The 23,026-nt window shown below is 39.5% G+C and overlaps 1 protein-coding gene across 2 annotated transcripts in view; it reads left to right on the top strand.

Moving 5' to 3' along the window:
- LOC115224689 (transmembrane protein 26-like) overlaps positions 1 to 23,026 on the top strand; it is a 110,729-nt gene that overhangs the window by 41,657 nt on the left and 46,046 nt on the right. Inside the window, exon 1 of one of the 2 annotated variants that reach the window (XM_029795546.2) lies at positions 1,547 to 1,850. The exons of the other annotated variant lie outside the window; for it this stretch is intronic. Within the exon in view, the coding sequence (XP_029651406.1) occupies positions 1,660 to 1,850 (191 nt within the window). The 5' untranslated portion in view covers positions 1,547 to 1,659. Of the gene's footprint in view, positions 1 to 1,546; positions 1,851 to 23,026 lie in introns of those variants that run through there. 2 annotated transcript variants of the gene reach the window in all.

Below are 23,026 nucleotides of genomic sequence, written 5' to 3'. Positions count from 1 at the left end.
GAGAGAGAGAGGGGGAGAGGGAGAGTGAAAGGAAGATGGAAACGGTGGAGGGGAAGGTTGGGGAGGCGTAGAAACACTTTGAAGAATGAGGAAGAGTTAACGGAATGGAGGAGAGAGAGAGAGACACACTCACACACACACACATGGATATACACACACTCGCATGTACGCACACACGTGTAGAGCTTTTGGTGGGGTTTGGGGGTGGGGTGGAGAGGGTGGCAGTTCTGCATTAAAAAAAAAATAGAATGGTTGTTGGTAGACATTGTGGAAGAAGTAAGCTATATGGGTAGGAGGGTGGGTGTGTCGGTGGCGGAGGAGGAGGAGTTCCTAGGTAGGAAAACACAGGCAAACAGTTGTGTGGAGCTGGACAGGAGAGGGGTGTGTGTGTGGAGGGAGGGAGGGAGAGTTGATGCTGGGCTGTTTGTAAGCATGGTCCTCCTCATCATTTCGCTCTCTCTCTCCTCCTCTCTCTCTCTCTCTCTCTCTCTCTCTCACTCATCCCTGCTCTGTCTTCCCACAGAACATCTCTCCTGCCACTGCAAACCTTTTCTGCCATTCTCCCCCTCCATCACTTCACACCACTAACACACACACACACTCATAGCTTCTCTTTCTCTCTCTCTCTCCCCACCACCACACACATGTATATATATATATATATGTATATATATTGATGTGTTGTAACAGTTCAAGTTGACTGGGACTTCAAATTTCTCTTACTGGATTATCTCACCCCTCTCTCCTCTCTCTCTCTCTCTCCCATCACTTATTAGCTTCTGTTTCCTCATCTTTCTCTAAAACACACACACACACACTGACCCTCTTTCTTTCCCCTTTTTCTCAATCTCCTCTCGTTTCTTTCTCTTCATTTCCCACTGCAGTCTCTCCACACTTCTCTCCCCCTCACTTCCTCTTCTCTCTTTCTCTCTCTTTTCCTCATCCTTATCCTCATCCCCCTCTATACTTTCTACTTCATTTCCCCCCCTCTCTCTCCTCTTCTTCATCACTTGACCTTTCACCTTTTCTCCTTACCTCTCACCTCCACATACACCTCTGCTCCCTTCCTTGCTTCTACTCCCACCTCCTACCCACTCCTGGTTTGTTTCTTTTTTCTCTTCATATCACCTCACTCCCCCCTTTTTCTCCTGCTACTCTCTCTTTATTTCCTTCCTTTTCTCTCTCTCTCCCTCCCTCCCCCATTCCATCTTCATCTCAGCTGTCTCTCACTCTCTCTCTCCCTCATCTCTCCACCGCCTATTTCTTCATTCACGGCATCTCCCTCCCTCTCCCTACACCCAGCATTTTCTCCATCCACCCCAAAACAAGTCTCTTCCTACCTCCCCCACCTTCTCTCTCTTCATCTACCCTTTTCTCTCTCTCTCTCTCTCTCTCTCTCTCTGCCTATCATCTCTTTTACTTTGTCTAATATCACCCTCCCCCAACAACTACAGCACCCACCACCACCACCACAGCCACTACAAACACAACTACCACCTTCTCCACAACCACTATTGCGACCATTACAACTGTAAACATCACCACCGACACCTTACCACACCGCCACTTCCACCACCACCACAACCATCTTCATCTTCACCACCACCACCACTCCCACCCCCCTGCCCCCACCACATCACACAGCCATTAGCAGCCAGTATGGGATGCTTGACTATAGTGCGTGCCATCGTCGTACGCATGCTGTTCGCGTGTCACGGCCTCATCTCTCTCTGGAGACTCTATGACGTAACCAAAGACCTCAGGTTTTGGTACCTGGCTGTTACCCTCGTTGGTCTGTCCTTTGAAACTGCCATTACCGTCTTCAAGAAAGATGGCAAGGAATGGAAATGGTAAGTCTGACTTTCAAACTCATTTTCTTCTTGTTTTTTTTCTTGTGTTTTTATTTTGTGTTTTTGCAATTCTCCAAAACAATTCTTTTCTTTGGTTTTCCTTATTTTTCTTCCTTGTTTTCTTTCGCAATTTCCTTCTTTTCTTTTCCCTCATTCTCTCTCTCTCTCTCTCCCCAGCTCTCCCCCCCTCCACAACCATCTATCTATTTTTTTTTCTCTCTATAACTTTTCTATCAAATCATGTCTCTTATAGTCTTTATCTCTCTGCTTCTTTTTCAATTGTCTTCTTCTTTCTCGCTTTCTTTCTTTTCCATCTCCTTTCTCTCTTGTCTCCTCTCTCTCTCTCTCTCTTCTTTCTGCTTAGTCTTTCTTTTACTTTCTCATTGTCATTATCTTCTTTCCTCTCAATTATTCTACATCTAGTTTTTTTCCACCCCCTACATTCTCGGCCTACCTTGATGACCAGGTCGTGTGTGTGTGTATATATATGTATATATATATAGTTGAAATTTATAGAAAAACAAAAGAAAAAGACAGGTATATGAACAACAAGCAGGTGTATTAGTTTGATGCTTGGGAAAATGGAAAATTCTTTTACATTTCGAGCCTATGCTCTTCAGCAGAAAGGAATAAGAGAAAATAAACAGAGAGAAAATGAAAAAAACTTGTCAATTTCAGTAGTCCAACATGACGATACATATAAATATATATATATATATATATATTATATCTTGTTTATCATTTGCTTGCTTGTTTCTGTCTTTAGGCTGTGGCCATGCTGGGGCACTGCCTTGAAAAACTTACTAATCAACACCACTTATTTTATTCTAATCCTCAGTCTCTTTGGCTGAACCAATACATTATGGGATGTAAACACACCAACACCGGTTGCCAAGCACAGCCACAAAGACACACATATTTAGATACATACATACATATGTCTTCTACTATAGCCTCAAACTGACATGTGAATGGATTGGTAGATGGGATGTATGTATGTATATATATATATATAATTTCAGCAAAACAATTTAGATTCAAATGAATATGGTACTTAGATGCACCAGAATTTTTTTATGGTATTACCCATAAAATTTTTTGGGTTTTGGTTATATATATATATATATATAATATATATATATATATATATACACACACACATACAAAGTATGGAGGTTTAATTCACAGGTGGTCTAAACGATTAGGTACGCTAGGTAAATGCTGTACTAGGGCTCCAAGATTATAGCAGAGATGGTAGTTATGGAGCCATTGCAGATTTTTGATTTAACGGATATAGAATTGTTAAAGAGGAGAACAAACTTTAAGACAAGGCAAACATCTCAAGTCCTATACATTATTATTATTATTATTGGGAAAAATTAATAATAATGCATATGACTTGAGCCTCGCCTTAGCGTTTGATGTCCTCTTTAACAATCATATATATATATATATATATATATATATACACACACACACACACACATACAAAGTATGGAGGTTTAATTCACAGGTGGTCTAAACGATTAGGTACGCTAGGTAAATGCTGTACTAGGGCTCCAAGGTTATAGCAGAGATGGTAGTTATGGAGCCATTGCAGATTTTTGATTTAACGGATATATAATTGTTAAAGAGGAGAACAAACATTAAGACAAGGCAAACATCTCAAGTCCTATACATTATTATTATTATTGGGAAAAATTAATAATAATGCATATGACTTGAGCCTTGCCTTAACGTTTGATGTCCTCTTTAACAATCATATATATATATATATAAAGTAATTATTTGGACTTTGGGTATATGTCTTGTTGTATGCCTATTAAAGCACTTACATCGTTTAGGCTATTTGATGTCATCTATGGTTATGATATAATTGTCACCAAATCTATATCAGGAATTTCACAGTGTTCGTTGAGTTACTAATGAGTTATATATATTCATCATGTCTGTGTGTCTTTGTGTATGTGGTTGTCTTCGACTATTTCTCGACTATCAGATTTGGTTTCTTTGCTGCCCTATAACTTAGCAGTTCAGTTAAAGAGATGGATAGAATCCTTTATCTTTTATCTTTTTACTTGTTTAAGACTTTAGGATGTGATTTAAAGGAAATTATAGCAACTAGTCTTGATTAATGTGATAACGAGTCTTTCAGTAATTAAAAGTAACTGGTTTCACATCTCATCAATGCATCACATATGACATGGTCATGTGACAACTCTTGTTATTTTATTGTTTTCGTTTTTCTGTTGTCTTCAGTTCAAAGTGTATTCTAATATAACCCCAGGCCAACCCAAGCCCTGTGAGTGGATTTAGTAGACAGAAATTATGTGAAAACCTGTTATATGCGCACACACACACACACACACAGAGGGTGCAGTGACTAAACTGTTGTCTAAATTACCCAAAAATGAAAAAAAACATTGACATCTCATTTTAACAGATATATTTACCAAAATTCCATACAAACATCTTGAAATGCAAGAGAGTAAATATATTCAATAAAATCATCTTTGGCCTCAACCACAGCCTCCAGACGACTTTGGAATCTCCTGCAACTCTTCTGGACAGTTTCCTTGTTTAAGTTGGTGAATGCTGCCATAATTCTTGCCTCCTGTTCATCTTTGGTGTCACAAGGAGTTTTGTTGGTCTTTTGCACCCTATATATAATAATGAAGGGGTTTGCAGTCTGGGGGAATTAGATGGTCAGATGTTAGGGGTGATGTGGTCGCAGAAATTGTCTGACAGCCATGACTGGGTTCCCCTGCTTGTGTGGCATGGTGCAGAGTCCTGTTGCCAGACATAGGGTCTTCCAGCAGCCACCCTCTTGATCAAGGAGAGCATTACCTCCTCTAGGTACTTGATGTAGGCCTCCGTGTTGAGTCTGAGGCCATGTGGGAAGATGAATGGAGGCATAACATTGCCATCACTGTTGATCACTCCAAACACCATGACGTTGACTGGATGTTTGATTTTTATCACTCTTGGTATCTTAGATTGGCACCCAAGTACTCTGAAATTTTCATATTCGAGCTTCCGGTGTGAATGCCAAGCAATACAGCATGTTTCCAAATTTCTAGCAGAGGGAATTATGTCATAGTGCTGTTTTTCTCAAAGACGGTGCCCAGCTGACCCTGCTATACTGTGTAGTTGTCAAAATCAAAAACAAACAATGTGCATGTGTGAAATTAAAAATATAAAATGGCAACAATTTACCCATCACATCCTGTGTATATATATACATACACACACGTTTGTGTGTGTGTAGTGTATTATATCTTTATCTTGATGTCACATAATAGTTGTAAGTGAGCATCACTGACATAAAGTGGTGCTGTCTGTTTCCATTCTTCTGTGTAAAGCTTGTCTGGACATGGTGAATCTTACCTTACTTGAAAACAGGTTAGGGTCGGTGACAGGAAAAGCTAGACAAATAGACAGACAGACAGACCCATGTAAGTATGGGACATCAAATGAGGATGATCTTTTGGTTCAGAAGAGAGCCTCTACCTGGTTACTTGATTTGGTAAAAATATCAGCCAGACATCTGTCTTGAATCAATTAACGAAAGATTATGCTGTCCAGGGTATACTTATGTTTTGATACAAGACCTGATGTTTGTGACAGGTGTGAGATTGATCACTTGTCTGTTCAATCCAAGATGTCCTGGAGTTAAACAACAACATTGTTGGTGGTGTTAGGGTGGTGAGATCAGATCAGGATGTAAATGATATTGAGATTCAGCATTTTCTCTAATTTTGAAAGAGAAATTGGTGCTGCTTATCAGAATCCTAAGAACATCATAAGGAAATAGTTTGGTTCTATGGTAACGGAAATACCACATGCGAATGGTATTACCATATTTCTTTCTCTTTGATAAAGCATATAGCCTGACATATTAGATCTCTCTTATTCCTTTCACTTATTTTCATTGTACATATTCTTTGATCGTTATTCTTACATTTCATATCTTTCTATGCTTTTTTTCCACCACATTTTACTTGTCTGACTTAATATTTTATATATTTGTTGGTCTTGGCTTTTTCTCATAAACTTCTTTCTTTTGTCTGTCTCTTCATCTATCTCTGTCCATCTGTCTATTTATCTATCTGCCTATCTCTCAAACCATTCATCCATCCATCTCTCTGTCTGTCTGTCTCTCCTTCTGTCCGACAGTTCATCTGTCTATCTCTGTATGCATTCGTCTGTCTGTCTATCTGTCCATCTGTCTGGCCAACTGCCTATCTATCTATCTATCCGTCCGTCCATCCATTTGTCTATCTATCCATCCATCTGGCCAGCCGTCTGTCTGTTCATCTGCCTATCTGTCTGTATGTTTGTCTCTCTGTCTGCCCACCTTTCTATCTCTCTGTCTCTCTAACCATCAATTCCATTCAGCTTTGTGTCTGTCTGTATGCCTGCTTGCCTGTCTGTCTGTCTGTCCATTTATGTCTTCCTGTCTTTATTTTTTCCTACATACCTACCTATTTATCTAGCTACCTATTTAGCCACACACACACATGCACATATATAATTTATCTTTGCAGAAATGGTTATGAATAAGTCCAGTTCCACTAATTACAAAAACAATAATTAACACCATCCTTAATTACCCATCATGTTTGACAATTACTCAATCGATGTAACTTTCCCCTCCTCCCCACCACCACTTCTGTCTTCCACCAAATTTATTCTTCATTGCTCTGTCAATTATTTACAAACCATCATTATTTTCCTCACGGAACGTTGGGGCTTTTCGTGTTCTTTCTGGTGCATTGCATAAAATATTTTGCAGCATTCATTTTGACTCCTACTGATCTGAGTTCAAATCCTTCCAAAGTCAACTTTTGTCTTTCAAGGTTGATAAAATAAAGTACGGAAGTTGGAAGCACTGATTGAGCCCATCCGCTCAAAGTAGCTTGCCTTCTGCTGAAATTGGAAACATTATTATTATTATTATTATTATTAAAGTGGTGGTGTGTTGTCAACTTAATGTGACAGTCCCATGAAAAGGAAGAATACTACCTCCACTCAGCAAAGCCAGCTGTCTTTACTGGGTGGAGGTGCTTATCTCCCCCTTTGTAAACATAAGGACACAGGTATTGTGTCAAGGCCGACAAGAAACATTGTTTCCTAGCGTTAAATAGCAGTAGCATTCTTCCCTTTCATGGGACTATCACATTAAGTTGATGACATGCCACCACTTTATCGTGTCACTACTGTATAAATCTCTCTGAGAGATTTAGAAATCTATTATTTCTATTTATTATTATTGTTATTATTATTATTATTATTACCAGTGTTGCCTTACTGGCACTTGTGCCTGTGCTAGTAGGGTGCCAAGAGCACCATCCAAGCGTAATCGTTGCCAGAGCAGCCAACTGGCTTCTGTACCCGTGGCACGTACAAGGGTACCATTCGAGCGTGATCGCTACCAATGTCGCTTCACTGGCACCTGTGTTGGTGGCATGTATAAAAGGATTCGAGCGAGGTCATTGCCAGTGCCGCCTGACTGGCCCCCATGCCAGTGGAATGTAAAAAGCACCCACTACACTCTCGGAGTGGTTGGCATTAGGAAGGGCATCCAGCTGTAGAAACTCTGCCAGATCAAGATTGGAGCCTTGTGCAGTCATCTGGCTCGCCAGCCCTCAGTCAAAATCGTCCAACCCATGCTAGCATGGAAAGCGGACGTTAAACGATGATGATGATGATTATTGTTATTAAGGCAGTGAACTGGCAGAACTGTTAGCATGCTGGGCAAAAAGCTTAGAGGCATTTCATTTATTTTTACATTCTGAGTTCAAATTCTGTCAAGGCTGACTTGGTCTTTCTGCTTTTTTTTGGTTCAATGAGTACAAGTTGAGCACTGGGATGAATGTAGTTGATTAAACCTACCCCTAAAATTGCAGGCTTTGTGCCAAAATCTGAAACCGTTATTATTATTATTAATGTGGCAAGTTGACAGAATCATGAGTGTGTTGGACAGAATGCTTTATGAAATTTCTTCCAATTAATTTACGTTCCAAGTTCAAATACTGCTGAGGTCAACTTTACCTATCATCCTTTTGGGCTTGATAAATAAAGGACCAGTTGAACACTTGGGTCAATGGAATTCACTAGAACTCTCCCTTTTAATTGCTGGCCTTGTGCTAAAATTTGAAACTATTATTATTCTTAAAATGTCTGGCAAGGCAACAAGCTGGCAAAATTGTTAGCACACGGGACAGAATTCGTAATAGCCTTTTTTCCAGCTTGGTTCAAATTCTGCCGGGGTTGACTTTGCCTTCCACCCTTTCGAGGTCTATAAAATACATACCAGTCAAGTACTGGGGTCAACACAATCAATCAGAATGTCAACAGAAATATGGTAATAAAAGGGTTAATTAACCTCTACATGATTAACTTTGTACATTAATTAAACCTTTGCAACCCCCTCTTTGTTTTTTGGATTGTTTCAAAGCTGCTCTGTTTATATCTTCAATAGCACCAGACACATCAGACATTGAAATAACTGCCATCAGGGAACCACACCCTGATCTCACCCTGATCTCACTCTGGTCTCATTAAAATACACCACATTGTTTCTGATGAAGTCACAGTGTTTGTTCCTTGAGTGGGGGAGAGGGAATTCATCATATTGACGTTGAGAAAAACACAATTTAGGTGTATGTATGTATGTATGTATGCATGTATGTATTTATGTGTGTGTATATGAGTTTGGCTTTGGACATTTCAATGTGTCTGATTGTACATGTTTGTGTGATCTTTCTGTCTGTCTGTCTTTCTATATTTGGAAGTGTTTGTATCTTTCCTAAGTTTCTTCCTACAAACACACACGTCATCATCCATCACCATCATCATCGTTTAGTGTCCTCTTTCTATGCTGGCATGGGTTGGACAGTTTGACATGGAGCTGACCAGCTGGGAATTGTCCGTATTCCAGCTGTCTGCTGTGGCATGGTTTCTATGGCTGGATTCCCTTCCTAACACCAACCATTTAACAGTGTGTGCTGGCTGCCTTTTATGTGCCACTGGCACAGGTGCCTTTACACAACACCAGCATGGGTGCTTTTTAATTGGCACCACCACCTGAAAGGACAACCCTGTATGCATGGAAGACTGCAATTTTTGTTGTAAAATCACTATTTTCCACACACACAGGCTTGTCCTTTCGGGTGCTGTTGTATTGGTGAAAATGCTTGAAGTTATGTGTCATAAATATAAACTGGGATATTTCATTGTTGCTCTGACCGTTTCCTGTTCTGTGGATATTCCTTGTTTACTGACAATAAATAACTTAGTTGCACTGATACATCTTGTGCTTGTAGATCCAAACCCAGCTTCTGGTTGTACAAAATTGCCAGCCTTCTATGAAGATTTAGTGCAGAGATGTCTTCAGGGTGGATTCCTTTAAAACGTTCTCTTATTTATAATAACGGTTGTGTTCTCAGTTTGTTCTGTGAGAAAGGTTAATGAGACTTTGTAAGTCGGTCATTTGCAGAAAGTAGAGTCGTGGGTACTTTAACTGTCCGTTGTGGTTCTGTTAGTTACACATGAGGATGACAACAGTGACAAAAGGCCCTTTGTGAAGGAATTATTAGGGTTTGAAGACCTCCGCAGCACAGTTTTATCTCAAACAGTACAGATTTAGTTGTAAATAAGTTGTTTGTCACAAATGTTTTCATGTTTATTTGGGTCTGTAGAATATTGTGTGTTTATTCAGAGACTACCTCATCATTTTATACATACATGCACACACACACACACACACACACACACACATGTAAACACACACGCACACATACATACATGTAAACACACACATGCACACACAGACACATAGGAAAAGTTTAAAAAGGAGACAAGCACTCAAGTGCTCATCAAATAGACATTTTAACAGATATAAGAAACCACAGAAAATGTGATGTATATAAATATGCATATGCACACATGCACACACACATTCACATATATGTATACATACATATATATACACATATAATACACACACACACACATATATATATATGCATATATATGCATACATACACAAACACATGCCCATCTACATATATACACATCCATACATAAATATACACACATATACACATACACACAAACATACTCACAATGCTCATGTATATATATACATACGCCTACGTTAATAGATGTGTGCAACCACGTACTTATACACATAAGCATACATACACATACAAGATCATATACATGAAGGAATGAAAGGTGAAGTTGACCCTGGCAAGATTTGAACTCAGATCATGAAGAACTGGAACAAATACCACTTCTTCCGCATCCCCACCATTTATACTTGTGCGTAACGAAAAGTAAAACACACGCATAGGAATACAACGATAGGCACACGCTTAAGCATGCATAACAGGCGTAAAAAAAAGGAATGAGATTTGTGGAGATGTCATTGAAAAGGTCAAAGCTGTGTGGTTTGACTAACCAATCAAGTGATTAATTAAAAATTATTTAATTAATAACAAGTGAACTACAATCAGTGTGTGTAATCTTGTTGGCAGAATGACCCACACAAAGGACATCAGCATCCTGTTTCAGTGCACAGAAATTTCACATCCTCAATTTTATAAAATAACTGATACATATCTTTTATATATATTTTATTTTTTACTTGTTTCAGTCTCATTTGACTGTGGTCATGCTGGGGCAGACCCTTGAAGTATTTTAATTGAACAAATCAACCCCAGGATATAACTTAATTTGTTTAAGACTGGTACTTATTCAAATGGTCTCTTCCTCTCTCTCTCTCTCTCTCACACACACACACACACAGAAGGTACGATAGATTGACACAGAAAGATAGACAGATAGATAAGGAAGCACTGACAGCCGTGTAGACTCATGGTCGCAGACATCTACATACATCACTCCGCACACACACACTCACACACACACACACACACACACACCATATATATATATATATATATATATATTATATAATACACACACACCACACATTATATATATATCAACCACACCCACACACACATATATGCATGTGTTCAGACGTTCCTACTTACTACACATACACACACACACAAGAACTTTCTAAATTTTACATACATATGCACAAGCAGACATACACACTCAAATACCTTGTCTACAAACACACACACACACACACACGTGTGCATGCACACACACACACGTCAGAAAAGATGGCAGACCACTTAATTTATTTGACTGACATAGTTCCCCCCCCTCCGCCATCTTGCTCAATCTGAAAGTCTTACATCTGTGATCCAAAAGAACGCATTTAATTGCCCTTCACTCAGCTTTCTCTGACAGATTTACAGTATTCATCATTGTTCCCACCCTGGGCCCCTAAAACTGAAACTACCCCTTGATAGCTACTCCATCTGCTCGAAATACTTGCCTAATCCCCCTCAAATCCCACCCTGTTGTCTAAAGAAAAGAAAAAAAGATACATTGTATGATATAGTTATTGATGCACTAAAAAAAAAGAAAGATGAGATGGTTATGGTTGGAATGTCTTTGATTACATGACCTGAGGCTAAACAGCAACAACAGCAACAGCCACCAAGACCTGTCCCCTGCTGGACGGGAAAGTTGCAGTCTTTGCCCGTTTATAAAGACCCAGATTCAGCTGAGAGTGTTTGAGTTTAATTAATACGTGACAGTGAATAAATCCAGCTAAATCTAGATCTCTGTCCCTGGGGACACCACCCCTCCCTTGCTACTGCCACCCCTCACCACCCTTCCATCACTACTTCCATTTCACTCCGAATGCTAAATTATTATCGGTTTTGCTGTAAAACAATCTCCAGGTGTGCTGGTCAAGTTCAACTGTGGACATCTGTGTCGTTAACGTATACCTGCACAGGTGGACTGTCTTCTTAGCTGGGTACTTTAGAATCATATCTGTTCTGTCCACTTACCTCTCTCCACAACTGTAATGTCAACATACTTCTGAACAGGTGTAATGCTAATGTACCACTATACTCTCAAACTGCTCTCTCTCTCTCTCCCTCTCTGAATATCTGTGTATATATATATATATATATATATATATATATATATATATATATGTATGTATGTATATATGTGAGCTTGCTAAACCACTCAGTAGCCCCTGCAGTTTCTGCAGGGGCAAAGCGTCTGTGATGCTTATTTCACCTGTGTGTGTACACACACACACACACACACACACATGCGCGCACACACAGCTGTACAGTCCAACACACATCTAATTCCAACTCTGAAATATAAAACATCTTTATACAACTTACTCATGGTGATGGTCGCAGTGGGTGTTATTTAGTGTGAGATAATGTACGCCTGTGTAATAAACACACAGTTTGAAATTTGTTAACAAGGGGTCATTTCCTTCAGGGAGGCCCTAATAATTTATGGCAACACTGTAATTTGATAAAGGTTCTGTGACTTAAGGTGGTGGCAAGGAATAATGTTTGGGTGTGGTTCTTGAATTTGCTATATTTTTACTTTTGATGTTTAATGTTGTTGTTGTTGTTATTTAACTCCGTGTTGGCTCTCACCAACAGAATTGTAATGCAAGATATTCCAGCCATAAATACCCAGCTATTTTTAGAGCTTGGTGTCCCTAGGATAATACCCTGTGTCCGTTTATTAGATGGTAGGATCTAATGGTGTAATGGGTACCGGCACAGCTGGTGGGCCAACTCAGAAGAAACCAGTGTCAGAGCTGCCTGAAGATTTACTCTGGTCCTGAAACCTAAACCTGATTCCAATGTCGACCCTGGCCAAGGTCAACTTTGCCGTTCTTATCATTATTTATTCAAATTCTTTTGAATTAATCCTGCATTGTCTCATAGCTTCAAGATTTCAATGATGTGATTATTTACTTTTAGAATGACATTGTAGGGTAGGTGTGAAAGGCAGGATCTGATGGATCTGAACATAAAACAGGTAGAATATCTGGGCCAGATGTGGCTGATTCAACACTTTGGGAACGAGATTATTCTGCCAAATGTTCTGCTTGAATTCTCTTGTGGGTTTGAGATTTCAATAATCCTTTCCACCATGGGAAACAAGGCCTGAAATTCTATAGGAGGGAACTAGTTGGTTACATCCACCCCAGTGTATGACTGGTACTTAATTTATCCCCCCACTTCCCTGCAAAGGATGAAAGGCAAAGTATTTCACTGGTACTTAATTTATCGACCCCCGAAAGGATGAAAGGCAAAGTTGACCTCGGCGGAATTTGAACTCAGAATGTAGCGGCAGATGAAATACCTATTTCTTTACTACCCACAAGGAGCCAAACACAGAGAGGACAAACAAGGACAGAAAGATGGATTAAGTCGATTATATCGACCCCAGTGCGTAACTGGTACTTATTTAATCGACCCGAAAGGATGAAAGGCAAAGTCGACCTCGACGGAATTTGAACTCAGAACGTAGCAGCAGACGAAGTACCGCTAAGCATTTCGCCCGGCGTGCTAACGTGCTTGCCAGTTTGCCTTTTTGGGGTGGGTGGGATGGGGTGAAATGCCGCTAAGCATCTCATCCAGTGCACCAACGATTCTGCCAGCTGGCCCCTTTTCTTAATAATAATCATAATAATAATAATTATTATAATCATCAGAGTGCTGTTGGCTGTGGCGCCACCAAGTGGCAGGTTGAGTGAATCAGGTTAGTCTCTGTCGTTGGCTCGAAATAATATGGAACCATTTTCATTTAGATAATGGCAGGTCTGTATAGGAAGGGATTGATCTCCAAATCCCTTTTTTTCTTTTTTTTTTTTTTTCACCTGTCATTACATCAAAAGTTGAATTAATAATGGAAGAGATTCCGTTTCTGGTTTTGCAAAACTGACTGGGGTCGGGGGTGGGGGTCACTCATTAGTGCTTTGTGTGTGTGTGTACATATACATTTGTATGTGAGTATGTATGTATACACATCTTATAGATGTATATGTGTGTATGTACATGTATATATGCATGTTTGTATATATGTATGTATATATATATACATACATACATGTAAATATACATACAGATGTATGTATATATATATATATTTGTGTGTGTGTGTATATATATATATACACACATACATATACACACACCCTGTAATTACACTTTTTTCATTGATTCTCTGGTGACAGGCAATAAATTATTTCCCATGGATTGTGGTTTGTTGTTGTTGCTGTTGTAGTTTCTTAGATGTCATGTGGCTGAGTGGTGAAGAAGTTTGCTTTGCAACTGTGAGGTCCTGGTTTCAATCCGCCTTCAAAACTTCTTTATCTCCAGGTTGACATAGATTTTGATCTTTTATTTGTTTCTGTCATTAAGCTGTGGCCATGCTGGGGCACCACCTTCAAGAATTGTTCACCAAATGAATTGACCCCAGTACCTTTCTTTTTTAGACTAGTACTTACTCTTTCAGTCTCTTTTGCTGAATCACTAAGTTATGAGGACATTAACAAACCAACACTGGTTGTCACGCTGTTTTTTATTTGTTGTTTGTTATTAGCACAAGAAGTGCTCTGATGACCTTTCTCTCTTAGTACCAGATCACTTTGTGCCATCTCGACTCGAAACTCCCACCCTCTTCATCCAAAGCTTTTGTGCTTCCACAAATAAGGAAGTCTTTCTACAATCATTGCTTTTTTTCTCCCCGAACTGCCAGACTTTGGCACTTTCTTTTATCTCATTGTTTTCCTCCTACCAATGACTTCAACCCTTTTGAGTCTAAAGCAAATTAATTCCTCTCACCTTAATTTCTCCTTCTTCATGGTTCCTCACACTTCTTGCCTTGTTTTGGATGTTCAAAGAGAAAAACAAAAAAACAGTTGATTGAATGTTGGAAAAGCTATTGTTGAAACCATTGGAGCAGCAGCTAGTGGGGTTTGAGGAGTATTTGGTTGCTATTTCTGACAGATGGTATTTATCTCAGCCCAGTCCCACAGACATTACCTTGTCTCTCCCTTCAGAAAAACAGTGATCCAGAAACCTGGAACGAATTTCAACCGAACGCCACAAGTTCTGATATAAAATTAAAAACAATACATTGGCTAAAAGCGGGACAAGATGGTCATGTTTGGATCATCTTTGTTAATTGGTTTGCTCAGTCATAGCTGGCCTACGGTTAAATAACAGCAACAATGCCAAGCCTGTAACATGATCGAGTTAAATCAACACATTGACCAGTAAATCAACACATTTAACGATTTGGCTAAACCAGATTCTATCGTTCCATGAATATATTCCACCCATTCCTTCATTTGTTTATTCTTTTATTCTTTCATTCCACCGATTTCTTGATCTGATGCTACCAAAAGTAAGACAAGCATTTTAGATTAATGTCTTGTTCTGACATTTGAGAAAAACAAAATCGTTCCCACCGACCCCAGCAGAGAATAAGGGTTTGGTTAGAGCCAGTAGGTCTGTTATGTTTTAGTGGCATAGTGACAGGAAGAAGGGGCAGCACTCATGACTAATTTCAGGGCCCCTGTGACTACTGGAAGGTAGGTGGACAGACAGACAGACTTGCCATCAATCTACGATACTTACTATGGACTGACCCATGCTAAGGACACCGAGGGATCAAGTGACACTTGATGGTGTTAAAATGGGAAATGAATTACATCCACTTCTCAATAACAGGAAGGGTCCTTCCTTTCAACAGGCTTCCTCACAGTTTTCTTTAATCAAATTTCATTGGCAAGACTTTGGTTGATCCTTGCCTGTTATAGTAGAAGAGTTTTGCTCTTACATATACATCTCCTTAATTATGGCTCTACTTATGCAGGGGGTGATGGGTAAGTTGTCACCATTTTATATTTTTAATTTCACGCACGTGCATTGTTCATTTTTAATTTTGTCAACTACACAGTATAGCAGGGTCAGCTGGGCACTGCCTGTGAGAAAAACAGCACCAAGAAGCAATTCACTCTGCCTGAAATTTGGAAATGACATCATGCTGTACTGCTTGGCATTCACACTGGGAGCTCCAATACAAACATTTCAGAGTGTTTTGGTGTCATTCTGAGGACATGTACTGAGAATGATAAAAATCAAACATCATGGTGTTTGGAGTGATCACTAGTGATGGTGACATTATGCTGCCATTCATCTTCCCACATAGCCTCAGACTCAATATGGAGGCCTACATCAATTGACTGGAGGAAGTAGTGCTCTCCTTGGTCAAGAGGCTGGCTGCTGGAAGACCCTATGTCTAGCAACAGGACTCTGCACCATGCCACACAAGCAGGAGGACCCAGTCGTGGCTGTTAGACAATTTCTGTGAAAACATCACCCCTGACATCTGGGCACCTAACTCCCCAGACTGCAACACCCTTGATTATTATGGGTAGGGTGCAGTTCAGTGAGAGACCAACAAAGCTCGTAACATCAAAGGTGAAGTGAAGGCAAAGATTATGGCAGTATTCACGAATTTAAGCAAGGAGACTGTCCAGAAGGGTTGCAGGAGATTCTGAAGTCGTCTGGAGGCCGTGGCTGAAACTAATGGCAATTTTATTAAATAAATTTACTCCTTAGTATTTCAAGATATATTTATGTAATTTTGGTAAATATATCTGTTAAGATGAGATGTCCGTGTTACTTTCCTTTTTACGCAAGTCAGATGACAATTCATTCACTGCACCCTGTATGTATGTATATTATATATATATATTTGTACTTGTGCATTCCTATTTATATAATTAATTTGATATATTTCTACATATGTATCTCCATTTATATAGCTGTTCTTATATATTTCTATTTGTGTGTGTGTGTGTATATATATATATATATATATATATATATATTATATATATTTGTATGTATGTATATATATACAGTTTGCTGTTCCATTAAGGTAAGATCAACAAAGGCAGTTCTCCATCCAGTGAGGGATAAACATCATTTAACGTACACAGCATAAAGATGTGTTATAAAAACCTGCCTAGACACACATCTCCAAGCAAGAAACTGTTAGTAGTTCATATCTTCACACTGCGTACATTAAATGATATATATATATATATGTGTATGTATGTATGTATGTATGTATAGAAGATGGTAGGGGTTCGCTCCCCTGCTTGCAATATATATCAGCTGCAGATTGCATCACTAACCAGCTGAAGGAGGTGTCCTCCTTGGGGTTAAAAAATGCTTGTTGATATATATGTATATATATATATATATGTATGTATGTATGTATGTATATATATTTGTACTTTTAAAGGTTATATCTCTACAGATACTCTACAGGAATTACAGCCAGTACTGATTCCTGCTACAATGTTTCGTATACGAGACGTCAGATGTAAACAAATAATGAGATTGAAGATGAGAAAAGAGTAACGGGTGTATATAGCATATTTCATGGATTTTTGGCCCTTTATCAGCCCCCCCCTTCCAACCCTTTAATCTTCCTCAAACACATTACTTAAACAACCACTGTACACAGCAGTGTTTGGTTATTGGATTTACCAGTTTTACATATTATCCATTTCCCCCTGGATAGGATGCCAGTCCATCCTGGCATTACTCAGTTTTGCTGAACCGACTGGAGCAACATGAAATGAAGGGTTTTGCTCAAGAACACAATTCATTGCCTGATCCAGGAATTGAAACCACAATCTGAGGATCATGAATCGAACACTCTGACCACTAAGTCATACACTTCACAACCCTAGTATATGACTGGTACTCAATTTTTATTGACACCAAAAAGATGAAAGGCAAAGTTGACCTTGGCAGAATTTGAACTCAGAACGTAGAGAGTTGGAGCAATTACCACAAATTACCCTCAATCAGATGCTGTGAGAATGATTCGGTCAACTTGGCACTTTGTGTGATCAACCATGGAATTGAGAGAGAGGGATTTGGGGCTGGGAAACTGGAATGGAAACCTCTTGTGTGTGCATGCATGCATGTGTGTGTGTAATTTGATTTCTGGACCAACTCTGTCTTGAGACAGGCTCAACGGGGGCCCTACAGGTCTGGGGGAAGAAGCCTGATCCTTACATATAAAAGCCTGGTGCATTGCTTTAGTCTGGTGTTGGGGGTGGGGTGGGGACAATGTCTGCTGAGAATGTTAAAGGCATAATTAAAACCCTGCTGATATTTTGTCCCCTGCTGCACCAATCCTGCTAACCCAATTATATATTAACCACCATTTATCAATATATTGATCCCCTTCCATTAAAATATAGATAACCATCAATTCATATATTTTTCAGTGAACCACCAACCAATAAACCTTCTCTCATTTTGGCAATAAATATTCATGTGATTTCTCCTAACTTCACAGGAAATTCCAGTATATTCTATAGATTATTATTATCATTTTTGTTGTTGTTATTATTATTATTATCATTATTGTTATTAATGTCTCATTGAGATGAACCTGTTGCTAGGAAGTTGGAGTTTCATCTTTAAACTCGATATTTTCCTCTGACCGGAAGTTTGTCTTTCAATGCTTTTGTCCGTTCTTCTTAGATCCACATAAGTTCTTCATAAAACAGAGAGAGAGAGAGAGGGACATTTGCAACTACAGAGAGAGAGAGAAAGAAAGAAAGAGATGTTACAAACACACACATTAAAAACAAGCACACACACACACACATACATGGGTTTCAGGTTTAAGACACTGAAATTATAGTACATCATATAGTTGCTTTCTTATATATATATATATACATACATACACACACACACAACAAAACACACCCCCTTATTTGTGTGTGTATCTGTGTATGTGTTGTCTGCCTGTGATGTATTGAGTGTGTGTGTATTTGTTGTGCTGTGTGTGTGTGTGTGTGTGAGGCTATAAGTTTTCCAAATCAAAGACATTATTTTTATGATTGTCTTTTATTACAACTTAGATTGGTTGCTTTTGAAAGAAAAACTCCCTAAATCTCATAATAATAATAAGTATGTCCACAGGAATAGTAAAAAAGCAGAAGGTCAGATGGACTTTCCATTGGAGTCACTCAAATAACATATGTATGTGTGTGTTTGTGTGTGTGTGTATGTATATATCATCATCATCATCATCATCATCACTTAACGTCTGTTGTCCATGCTGGCATGGGTTGGATGGTTTGACCAGGGCTGGCAACTTGGAAGATTGCACCAGACTCCCATCTGATTTGCCATGGTTTTCTCTGGCTGGATGCCCTTCCTAACGCCAACCCCTCTGCAGAGTGTAATGGGTGCTTTTATGTGCCACCGGTACAGGTGCCATTTGCATGATGGGGGTGCTTTTCCATGCCAATTTGCATGATACCAGTATTTGCCATGACTCTGAGTTTGCTTGGCTTGATGGGTCTTCTTCTCAAGCACAATATAATGCCAAAGGTCTTGGTCATTGCCACCGTGGGGCCCAACACTCGAAAGGAACTCAGCCACTTTGCCTCCATGAGGCCTAACGCTTGAAAGGTGTTCTTTACATGCCACCAGCATGGTTGCACCTGGCTTGACGGGTCCTTGCAAGCACAGCACATCGCCAAAGGTCTCAGTCATTAGTCATTGACTCTGAAAGGCTCAAAGTTCGAAGATCATGCTTCACCACCTCATCCCATGTCTTCCTGGGTTTACCTCGACCACAGGTTCCCTCCACAGTTAGAGATCGGCATTTCTTTAAACAGCTGTCCTCGACCATATGCATTGTGTGGTCATACCAGCACACCACATCTGATGCCTATATATGTCTATACACACACACACATACAGATTCTGCATGAGGAGTAGACAACCACCACACACACATACATCCATATATATATATATATATACACACACGTATATACAGAAGGAGAGAGAAAGTATACATGATGTATATACATCCACTTTTTTGATATTTTTAATCGGCAGAACTGCAAAAGTCATTCAAGAGGTATTTCGTGTATGGCACTTATCAACTGTATATATGAGTGTATTTATGATATCATACACACACACACACGTGCACACACAACAGGCTTCTTTCAGTATCCGTCTACCAAATGCACAAGGCTTTGGTTGCCCTGGGCTAATGTCGAAGACATTTGCCCAAGGTGCCACAGAGTGGGACTGAACCCGGAACTATTTGTTTGGGAAGCTAACTTCTTATCTCGTGGAAGAAGATTTTTTCGCTGTTTCTGAATGAGTCCTTCTTTGGCAATTGAGAAAAGTTTCTCTTTTGCCATCGTCTGTCTTTGAGAGAATGACCAAAGTGAAGAGTGGCAGGAGATTGCCATTAATTCCCTGTTGCACGTGATTGGGAGAGAGAAGTGGCGAGAGGGAGAGGATGAGGATTAGGGATGAAAGGAGGTGGAGAGGGAAGAGGAGAGTTAAACACAGGAGGGGTCAGAGTGTTGTTGGTCAGTTTAAAGAGGGGAGGGATTTTTTTTTCTTTAGCCAAGTCAGTGACCAAAGTGAACAGCTGGTCTCTGTCTATAGACACATTTAAACTGTCAGAATCTGGAAACTGACCGGAAAATGTTTATTTAAATGTGTGTGTGTTGAGAGAGTAACTTTGAAAAGATAAAGTTCGTGGATGGATGTAGACAGTGGTTTCTTGTGTGTGTGTGTGTGTGTGCATGCTAAAATCCTAACAGATACATGTATGTGTGTGTGTAGGTACATATGTATATAGGTAATCATTTATGTGTGTTTCATTAGACTGTGGCCATGCTGGGGCAACATGTTGAAGATTTTTTAGTGAAACGGATTGACCCCACTACTTTTTTCTTTATAAGCCTGACACTTATTCTATCTCTCTCTCTTTTGCCAAAAGTTAAGGGATGTAAACATACCAACACTGGTTGTCAAGTGGTGGTGGGGGACAAACACAGACACTAAGACACAAATTTATAGAAGCTATAGTAGGAGACACATACCCAAGGCACCACACATTGGGACTGAACCCAGAACCATGTGGTTGGGAAGCAAGCTTCTTACCACACAGCCATGCCTGTATGTTTCTTAGGGATTTATTGAAGTTGTTCCTTACAAAGTGAAGCTGTCCCCTAACAAAGTGATAAGGCATTTGCCCCCGGGATTAGGAAATATTTGGGAGAAATTAGATGTAGTTATTGATGCGAATGTGTGTAGCTGTACTTATAATCATGTAATGAGTGCGCATTTCTCATTACTACATAAGTATATGTGCGTGTGTGTGAGAGATTTAATTTTATGTATGTATGTATGTGTGTATGCCTCAAACACGTGTAAGGATCTTTCATTGAAATTTAGCCAACTAGATAGTCATGTTTATATGTATACACACACATGTGTATGCATGTATGTGTGTGTGTATATATATATGTACATGCTCACAAACATATATATATATATATATATATATACACACACACACACACACGCCTGTATATGAAAATGTATATTTAAATATCGACAGGTAAAGGAACTAGTGTCAACATGAAGGATAAATATTTAAATATATGTGCAGTATTGTGTGTGTGTATATATATATATATATATATATATATTGAAAGAGAAATATGCGAACATATTTTATAATATACACACATGTTTGTAATATATTTATATAGTATGTTTTTTTAATATATATATATACTTTATATGCCTGCTTGTCTATTACATAAAGATGTATATGTATGTGTGTGTGTATGTGTAATATATGTATATATACACACTGCCAAACATACAGACAGAATACGTAAATCTATTAAATGTATATTGAATTTCATTTACCCTCTCCAACCCTGCCAGCCACCCCGCCAGATACCCCAGCCCCCAAGGCAGCCAGACAGACAGACAGGCTGACAGGTCTAACCATTTAAAAAGTGTTGAAAGACTAAATAGCTTCTTAGAGTAATTTCATCTTGTACCTGTCAGTTATTGATAAACATCAGAGACATAGCAACATCGCAGTTGGGCCCAGAACCTTCAGACATACACACAACATAGCAGGTTTCTTAGGCCCTACCCCACTCCTCACATCTGTCTAAGTATATACACACATACATACATACGTTACACCCTTTACAAACATAGCATAGTTGTGTCTATAACCCTCGGCCTTACATACAAACACATATATGGTTCCATATATATTTATGCATACCTACATTATATCTCTCCATCTGCCTACCTATCCGTCTGTCTGTCTAGTCAGGGTTGTGTAGTTAAGAAGTTTTCTTCTCAACTACATGGTTCCAGGTTCAGTCCCACTGAATGGCACCCTGGGCAAGCATCTTCTACTTTAGCCCAGAGCCAAACAATGTCTTGTGGATTAATTATTTGGTAAATGGAAACTGTGTGGAAGCCTGCCTCATATATCTGTCCATGTGTCTATATGTGTTACTGTCTCCTTATCTCAACGTTTTGTGGTGGTCATAAATGGGTATCACCTCTTCTGTCCTTCATTTGCAGTCTTCCCTGAAAAACGCATCAGGCCAGGGGATAAATATCCCCTTGCTTGCAAATTGGTGAGGGTTGCTGTCAGAAAGGTTGTCTGGTTGCACAAAATCCTGCTTTAACAAATTGCATCTAACCCATACAAGCATGGAAAAGTGGACGTTAAAACAACGATGAAGATGATAAACTAAGCGTGTCCCTGTATACACACATCTCAGGCAGTTCCTTATTTTAAATGGTGTCACTCCCAATTAGTCGGAGCCCCTTTTAATTGGAAGCCATGGACGTCTGTGTGGTCATCTGTGAATGGAGCACTTTGAAGCAAAATGCAGGAGACTGCTTGAGGAGAGGAGGAGATGCCATTATAAACTGCCAGCGGCTGGTGTTCAGAGTCACTTTCGGTGCCTCCAGTGCCACGGGATCTGCTTCTTTCATATCAGCCCTGTCAGCTATGTCCCCTTCTCAGGAGAAGCATTGTGTTGAGGTTGAAAAACGGAAATGTTGGTTGAGCAGCAGCTAAGCATCTACCTGGGTACGCACACCCTTTATACACACTGCACAACAACTGGGAAAAAAACTCTGGCCTCTATACACACACACACTTCCATATAAGCATATACTATTTTACTGGTTTCAGGCATAGGGTTGTGGCCATGCTGGGGCACAATTTCCAAGGGTTTTCGTCAATTTTGGCATCATCTGTATTTTGTATGATATTCGTTTTTTTTTTTTAATTAAGCTTTGGAAGTAAATGAATGACAAATGCATCAGATGGATGGGATGGGGATG

The sequence above is a fragment of the Octopus sinensis genome, linkage group LG26, assembly GCF_006345805.1.
Source record: "Octopus sinensis linkage group LG26, ASM634580v1, whole genome shotgun sequence".
NCBI lineage: Eukaryota > Metazoa > Mollusca > Cephalopoda > Octopoda > Octopodidae > Octopus > Octopus sinensis.
The sequence above is the reverse complement of the archived record's forward strand: the minus strand, read 5'-3'. Positions and strand labels throughout refer to the sequence as shown.